The 9,298-nt window shown below is 37.5% G+C and overlaps 1 protein-coding gene across 1 annotated transcript in view; it reads left to right on the forward strand.

Moving 5' to 3' along the window:
- Positions 1–9,298, forward strand: part of LOC107593008 (beta-galactosidase-like) — a 17,048-nt gene that overhangs the window by 4,525 nt on the left and 3,225 nt on the right. The window contains exon 2 of the mRNA XM_016282592.1: positions 9,184–9,258. Within this exon, the coding sequence (XP_016138078.1) occupies positions 9,184–9,258 (75 nt within the window). The remainder of the gene's footprint in view (positions 1–9,183; positions 9,259–9,298) is intronic.

Consider the following 9,298-nt stretch of genomic DNA (forward strand, 5'->3'; position numbering starts at 1 on the left):
GAGAGAGAGAGAGAGAGAGAGAGAGAGAGAGTAGGTGCATGACACTCCTGATCTAGCATACAATCTCTGTGAGAAAAACAGAACACACTACTACCAGTTGAGCTGTCAGAAGATCCACTACAGGGCCTGAATAGCCCCTCTGTGTGTCAGTAGACAGCAGTGTGTCTTCTCTCTCTCTCTCTGACACACACACACAAACACACATACAACATAATTAGTACAGAGTATACTTCAGACATTTAAAGATAAAAACTGCTTATAGTTCACAGCTCTCACGCTCATTCCCAGTTCTGTCTGTCTGAGAGCTTGTTTGGCACACAGTTTGTCTGTCTGAGAGATGGTTTCAGTCCCCTAACCCTGAGTCACTTTACTTGCTGCCAAAATTGTAGACACTGCTCTGTATTTTGACAGTGATTTCTTGTGGATTAATGGCAGTCTTTGTAACAGTCTGACCCTCGATCAGGCCTGAGGCAAGGTCAATTAACGCTTGGCTGAAAGCATCAGATCTCAGTTAAAGGGGTGAAAAGGGGGGATATATGGAGAACATGTTAGATAAAGAGTCTTTCTAATGACTCTCAGTTGTAGTGCAACCACTGCATTATCACATGATCAGACTTGTGGTGATTATGTAAAAACAGAATGGCGCTAATGCCGAAAAACAGAACAAACTACTACCAGTTGAGCTGTCAGAAGATCCACTACAGGGCCTGAATAGCCCCTCTGTGTGTCAGTAGACAGCAGTGTGTCTTCTCTCTCTCTCTCTCTCTGACACACACACACACACACAAACACACATACAACATAATTAGTACAGAGTATACTTCAGACATTTAAAGATAAAAACTGCTTATAGTTCACAGCTCTCACGCTCATTCCCAGTTCTGTCTGTCTGAGAGCTTGTTTGGCACACAGTCTGTCTGTCTGAGAGATGGTTTCAGTCCCCTAACCCTGAGTCACTTTACTTGCTGCCAAAATTGTAGACACTGCTCTGTATTTTGACAGTGATATCTTGTGGATTAATGGCAGTCTTTGTAACAGTCTGACCCTCGATCAGGCCTGAGGCAAGGTCAATTAACGCTTGGCTGAAAGCATCAGATCTCAGTTAAAGGGGTGAAAAGGGGGGATATATGGAGAACATGTTAGATAAAGAGTCTTTCTAATGACTCTCAGTTGTAGTGCAACCACTGCATTATCACATGATCAGACTTGTGGTGATTATGTAAAAACAGAATGGCGCTAATGCCTTGATGCAGCAGCTGATGAACAGCACATGTACTGAGCTAATGTCTCAACCAACGAAACATCAGATATGCGCATACAGTCGCTTCAAACATAAAATCATATTAGAGAGGACACACAACCCCTCTCTCGATTAACAGCACTGTTGTGACTGACCGGTTTGTTTGTGGAACCATCATCCTGCAGTGCATGAGAAACATACAAAGGTGTGGAATGCAGAAGATCATGGGGGGCAACAGAGGGGGGGCTTTTAAAGGACTTCACGTTAACTGTGCTGGACGATAAGCAGGAATCCTGCTGTGGACCAAGCAGTTTCAGAATATGCCTGAAAAGGTCAACATATTTTGAGTTCTGTTCATTTATGAATGTCAGGGATGCATTATCACATGATCAGACTTGTGGTGATTATGTAAAAACAGAATGGCGCTAATGCCTTGATGCAGCAGCTGATGAACAGCACATGTACTGAGCTAATGTCTCAACCAACGAAACATCAGATATGCGAGGACACTATATATTAGAGAGGACACACAACCCCTCTCTCGATTAACAGCACTGTTGTGACTGACCGGTTTGTTTGTGGAACCATCATCCTGCAGTGCATGAGAAACATACAAAGGTGTGGAATGCAGAAGATCATGGGGGGCAACAGAGGGGGGGGCTTTAAATGACCTCACAGTTAACTGTGCTGGACGATAAGCAGGAATCCTGCTGTGGACCAAGCAGTTTCAGAATATGCCTGAAAAGGTCAACATATTTTGAGTTCTGTTCATTTATGAATGTCAGGGAACTTGGGTTCAATAGTCTTGGGAGACCATCACTAATGTTTGTTGTAACATGATGCTCACTGCAGCCATCTCACATCAGCATACACTATAAAAAGAGATAGACCACACAAAGCACTTCAGCATTCCATAACTGTACATAGACACAAATCTCATTTATCTTCATTTGAAAGCCCATCATAACAGTATTACAAAGCAAGCTGATCTCCTACTTTCTATATTTTAAATCTAAAAGTTATCGACCTTTTGACAGTTTAGAAGAGTATACTGTTACTGTTCGCTCAAGATAGTGCCTAACAAATATATGTTCTAAGAATCCTTTGCTAATGTTCCCATTAAGTTATGAAAACATTATTTCTGGATGCTCACGTTAAGGGAACATTCCACTTTATGATTTTACAAACATTATGGGAACTTTACTTTTGAATGTTCTCTAAACATTCTGAAACAAGTAGTAACATTTAAAAAACACTGAATGAACATCCAACCAAAACATTTCAGAAAAAAACATTCAAAGATGTATTAACAACGTTTTTGTGCTAATGTTTTGAGAACATTATTAAAGACGAAGAATGTTTGTTCGTTATTCCATAACTGTACATAGACACAAATCTCATTTATCTTCATTTGAAAGCCCATCATAACAGTATTGCAAAGCAAGCTGATCTCCTACTTTCTATATTTTAAATCTAAAAGTTATCAACCTTTTGACAGTTTAGAAGAGTATACTGTTACTGTTCGCTCAAGATAGTGCCTAACAAATATATGTTCTAAGAATCCTTTGCTAATGTTCCCATTAAGTTATGAAAACATTATTTCTGGATGCTCACGTTAAGGGAACATTCCACTTTATGATTTTACAAACATTATGGGAACTTTACTTTTGAATGTTCTCTAAACATTCTGAAACAAGTAGTAACATTTAAAAAACACTGAATGAACATCCAACCAAAACATTTCAGAAAAAAACATTCAAAGATGTATTAACAACGTTTTTGTGCTAATGTTTTGAGAACATTATTAAAGACGAAGAATGTTTGTTCGTAATTTTGAGAGAACCTTGCCAGATTTCGCTGTTAGCTGGGATAAAGCTTTGTTCAGCTATGTAATAGTCTATTTCTACAGAAACACAATGATTTAAAAAAAAAAACTCTTCTCCGGAAGCCTCTGGAGGGACTCATTATGGAATATAGTAACATGTCATTCCTCATTATTCATGGCCTGAGGAGGTTATGCACTTATTCCTTTCCACAAACTTCCTCCGGGTTGTTTTGTTAAACATGTTCATATCATCATTTTAAACCTACATAACATTTGCTTCTTAATATGTCCTTTATTCATGGATATGAACAAACTGCCAAACAAGCAAACAGTTAGACACAAAAAGTTTCAATGTGATGCAAAACTTATGACTCATCATGGGAATCTACTGAGAACCCAGATATCAGGGTTAAAAATGAATCCCTCTAAAGTTGTGTTTATGACTAGTCACAGGAAAGATGACCTTAAATAGTCTATGCAAGGAATTTAGAGACATTTATCAATGTGATAATGCAATGTAACATGATCCATGGCATATGCCGTGTGTAAAACTGATGACACATGGTGGAGATATATGTACTGTGATTCATCAGGTCCTGTTAACTTTGGTCGTTAAAATGGCAAAAATGTTACTGTTCGCTGTTGAGAAATCTGGAGGAGTTTGTTTGGTCAGGCGGTTGATGATTTTAGGATTCCCAAGACTGCTGGTGGTCACTGACATGATTCTCTCAGGGAGGCAGGATGGAAATAGTTGGTTTATGTTGTAAAGTCAGACCAGAATAATTGATCAGCGCTGACATTTCACAATTTGAAGTTTTAAAATGGCTTTTTTCCCCTTAAAAAGGAAAACACTGTGTTAATTCGTAAACAACAATAAAACTGTAATTCATTATTACATTTAAAAAATGTTAAATAAGATGTATACCATCTACATTTTTAATGATCAGTTTATTACAAGCCAAATAAAACAGCCAGGAATATATATATCTCTTCCAAAGAGTAAGATAAGCTATTGCACAAGATGAGTTTACTGTTTTCACAAACAGAACAGGTGGAGTCCCATTTGAAGCATATCACCGTAGATGGCCTGTCTGAACAATCAGAAGAGCTCTGACTCAAGCAAAGCCTCAAATAAAGAGAGGCCTTTTCCGGAAAAGCCCTGGAAATACAGCTGTGACACATTATAAACAGTGAGTAATTAAAGGAGTGCTTTGTGTGCATGTACGGACCCAAACTGAGCAAAAGAAAAAGGATTGACAAAGAAAGAACATGAATCAAAATTCTATGGCCCTTTAGTGATGTTTAAACAGCATGTTGATTTGTCTCAAAAATAGGCAAAAATGACTTTAATGACATCAATGTTCAAAGTGTTTTCAGAGCTTCATTGAAACATTTCCTGTAATCTTCAAGACTCTCTCAATATTTGGAAAACTGACCTCCCCTGTGAGTGAGGATTTTGGTTTATTCCTGAAGAATAAGTGGATTATCAGCTTCTGAAAATACTTTTTTTTTCCAGGATACAGTTACTGAGGCAGACGTTTCTATTGGTAGCAAAAGCATACATTTTGACCCAGGTTTAAAAAATACAAAAGACCATAGTTCAGTTATTTAGGCCACAATAATAAAGTTATTAACCGGGCATTAATTGTATTAATCTATCCAAAGCCATCCTAATTACTGGGATTACCATGATATGTAATTCTGTATCCTGACAGAGAAAGGACCTGACTCACAGCCAAATCATCTCACAAGACCTCAGAGACTGACTCATTTATGCTCTACTCATTAACTAGCACTGCTTAGACAGTACAAACAGAGCCATAATGACACACCGACAATGTGATTTCAGTCTGTCCCAATCTGTTATTTGCACTAATAGTATTAATATGTTTATTCAGATGCAAGTGAGGGGAGGTGAGTGCTGGTTGGATTAATTAGTGCCTGAGGGATGTTTTTCCTATACAGAGAGCATAATAGTCCCCTGAAGATAGAACTGTCAAATCTGAGTATCACCTTACCAAACGAAACGCTACAAATGTGGCAGCCTTAACACCCAACAAAGTTAAGATATAGATTATTGATCATTTAGAAGATATACTGTATGTGATGAGTGTCACCATTATGCTGCAAATTCAATCACTGTTTGCTATTTGACATTACATTTAAAGTTAATATATTTAAACGCAACTTCCTCATTACAAATGTGTAATTAGAAATATATTTAAATACATGACATATAAGTTTCAATAAAAATAACATTAAAGTATATTTTAGTTCACCATAAATGATTGTCAGTACATTCTGCACTTTAACCATATTTTAAAGACAATAGAAGTAATTATACAACTTGAGTGGGTCAAAACAGCACTCCAAACATCAGCTGATTGCATTTAATATACATTTAAACTACATGTTCATTTAATTACAATTAACATGCAAATAAGTGTCTGAAAATAATGCATTCAGTTCACACTTGAATAATGTTTTCTGTAAAAGTATGCTAAAGTATACTTCTTTTTCACAAGGCAGCATAATCCAAATAAACAAAGACATACCGATTATTTAATGTCACACAGAATTACCTTCATTTGCAGATATAAATGAATGATCTGTTAAAGTGGATATCTGAAATAAGGTCTTTACACAACCCCAAATTCTGATTAATACAGACATATGACAGCTGTCCTTTTCAGAGTTCTAGAAACTGTAACATTTGCTTAATCTGGTTAATGGCAGTCAGGTTAATGTATTTACATTTACATTTATGTAATTGGAACATGACTATATTCTGGTTAATACTGGAATATTTCTATGTATGTAGTGAGTATCATGCATGTACTCATAGTTTAGATTCTGTATAAATTCAATCAATTACTTATTAAACTAAGTGAAGAGCATCTTACATGAAAACAGTGTTCTCTGTTCAGACTGTGTGTGTGTGTGTATGTGTGTGTGCGCGCGTTAAGGTAACACAGGAGGTATGTGTGTTTGCTTACTCAGCTCAGCGTGATAATGACTGCATTACTGCCTGACAGCATTACGCTTGGTTTTCAAAAGAATTCCTTTAAAAGCCAAAAAGACTTGCTATTCTCACATATGGGGTCGTTTACCCTCCAGTACACACTTTATGGGAACGTGGGAGCAATCCGTAAAGCTATTTTAAATGACAGCATCTGCCTTCCTCTTCAAGTACAAACTCTATGCATTGTCTTTGAATTCTTCATTCTGTGCAGTGTATCTCTTTATGGTGTTCAGCAGATGGTGTCAAACAATGGCTGTGGTGTGGTGTATGTGTCAACGCCACTGGATCAGCCACTGTTTATTTGGGTGTCTGGATCTAGCAGTAAATATCCACAATCATGCAGCACAAGTGAAAATTGGTGACAAGTCACTTCGCCGGCCCACCTGCTCCCATTAAAGTGGCAGAAGGAAATACACAGTCATCTGGTGCTGACAAATGTTGTTATAAATGATAAATGTATCTTTATATTGAACTGAGTAAACTTTATGCTGCATTTGTATGAATATAATCTATGTAAACTTTTTTCCATTCACTATAGAAGTCACTCTAGTGATAGTGATGATGTGCTAACACAACATATACAATATAACACAAATTAGCATTAGTATTGCATTTGAGATAGATTTCACAGAACATAAATGTGAGATTGCTGACTACTCTACAAAGTTTAGACCTCACTTAGGCCTACAGCAGGCTCTCATTAGAGGGCTCCAAAGAGCATATGAATGAATGCAACAACAGTCTTCTATCCTGTAGCGCCTCTAAGTGTCTGAGGCCAACCGTTCAAGACATTTAACAATATACAATCAAAAGTGCACATCCAATGTAGCTTATAATCTATATAAGAAGGTCAGTCCTGAGTTGCCTTTATTGTCTGAAAATAATTTAAACACAACATAATGAATGGGACACATTAGCGAAAACAGGGGTTATCAACCTTTTTGATTCGAAGGCCCTCTATTGTCCAACACAATTTTTAAAGCCTGTTTTTCCCCCTGCCGTTAATATGACAAATCTACTTGTTTTTATTAACAGAAATTGGCAGTGTTGATATATTTAAATAAGTAATAATTAAATAAAAATAATTAATAATTCATAGTAATTCATTTTGTGATTCCTTAAAAATATAACTATAACGTCCAACTGCTTAACCGTATATTTTAATGTTTATTATTGTTATTGTTATTATTATTATTATTATTATTCACTACCTGTGTAAAATAAAAGTAAACAGTAACAGTAAACAGTAAAACAAGTTAGTAACGATCTGGTTTATTATAGCACAGGGGTGCCCAAACTCGGTCCTGGAGAGCCGGTGTCCTGCAGAGTTCAGCTCCAACTTGCCTCAACACACCTGCCTTCAAGTTTCTAGTATGCCTAGTAAGAGCTTGATTGGCTGGTTCAGGTGTGTTTAATTGGGGTTGGAGCTAAACTCTTCAGGACACCGGCCCTCCAGAACCGAGTTTGGGCACCCCTGATTTATCGGATCATAAACAACTTCAAGGAGAGAGGTTCGTTTGCAGTGAAGAAGTCTTCAGGACATCCCAGAGTGTTCTCTCCAAGAAAAAACATCAAGGACAGACTGAAATTCTGCAGGAAGTACAAGGATTGGACAGTAGAAGACTAGTGCAAAGTTATTTTCTCTGATGAAGCTCCCTTCTGACTGTTTGGGACATCTGGAAAATCGATTATTTGGAGAAGAAAAGGTGAACACTACCACGAGTCCTGTGTTGTGCCAACAGTGAAGCATCCCGAGACCATCCATGTGTGGGGTTGCTTTTCAACCAAGTGAGTGGGCTCTCTCATAATTCTGCCCAAAAACACTGCCATGAATAAAGGGGCTAGAGTACTGTCAGTCTGACGATGCCTGTATGTCACTAGATCAGAGTGCTATCAATTGCTGCCTGATTGTTGCATGCATAGTTTGCATTTGGGGCGCTCAACAACACCATTAGATCAGTGGGCTCTCTCAGTGCTTTGGCAAGGTAACACTTTTTTTTTTGCCATGCAATAAAGCTAAGTTCAAAGGCCAATTTAAAATATTGGTACAGTAAATAAAGTGCACAAAATCAGTATTTTGTTTAGGCAGTATTTGTGGCACTTTTGTGGCACATTTGTCCAAAAGGTGTGCGTTTTTTGCGTCAATGCATTGTTAAAGGATCAGCGTGTCATGTAATATTCCCATATAAACTTTAACATCCAATTAAAAAATATTTGAATAGTAAAATTCGGTAATAGGGATTTCGCTAGGGCGTCAAATTGGCTAGAAACGGCCCTGCCTGTGCTGATGAAAAAGGGGTCAATGAATCGCTGAAATGACTTTTAGACACGTCCAGGCGGACTTTAGGACCCAGATTATGGCTAAACTGAATACAATCACATGACCGTCATGTTCAAAGAGGAGAAACGCTGCAAATCTATTGAACAGTGAAAGTGGACCGCTTTATGCAAAATGACAGAACAGAAAAGTTTGAGCAGTTGTGATATTATTTCCTGACACGTTACGATCACGCGCTGCTGTCATAATGTAAAACGGAGGACTGTGACTGCGTCTTATCCGCTTGATTTAGAGATGAAGCCACTAATTACTTTCGTTTTGCTCTGCAGACTGTCCTCCAGACTGTAAATTGGGGCAAAGATCTGTGCAAAAGTCATGTAGTGTATTCCAGCCTTAAGAAAACTTTGTCAATAGAGCATAAATCATATGTTTTTGGTCATTTTTGGACCTTGACAGACCCTGGTCACCATTCACTTTTCATTATATGGAAAAGAGCAGCATGTACATTCTGTTAAAAATCTCCTTTTGTATTCCTCAGAAGAAAGAAAATCATACTGGTTTTGAAAACCATATACATGAGTAAATAATTGTAATAACAGATTTTATTTTTATTTTTTTATTTTTTTGGGGGGGGGTAGACACTCTACTCACTATAAGCAACTTTGCAACTACATGTCAACTAACTTTCATTCACTTGCATTTACAGTAATTGTCAATAAGGCTCACCCATACTAGCTAGTATTTGTAACCAGCACCTTTTGAATCACAAAACAGACGTCCATTCTATTGAAATAATAATAATATGTGTTTGTTTTCAGTTTCGTGATATTCCAGTTGGTCCCATGCCACCAGCCACCCCAAAGTTCGCTTATGGCTTTGTTACACTTCAGAAGGTATGGACGTTTCACATAGCAAAACCTTATTCATTTGCAA

Source organism: Sinocyclocheilus grahami, unplaced genomic scaffold (genome assembly GCF_001515645.1).
Source record: "Sinocyclocheilus grahami isolate Dianchi unplaced genomic scaffold, SAMN03320097.WGS_v1.1 scaffold162.1, whole genome shotgun sequence".
Taxonomy (NCBI): domain Eukaryota; kingdom Metazoa; phylum Chordata; class Actinopteri; order Cypriniformes; family Cyprinidae; genus Sinocyclocheilus; species Sinocyclocheilus grahami.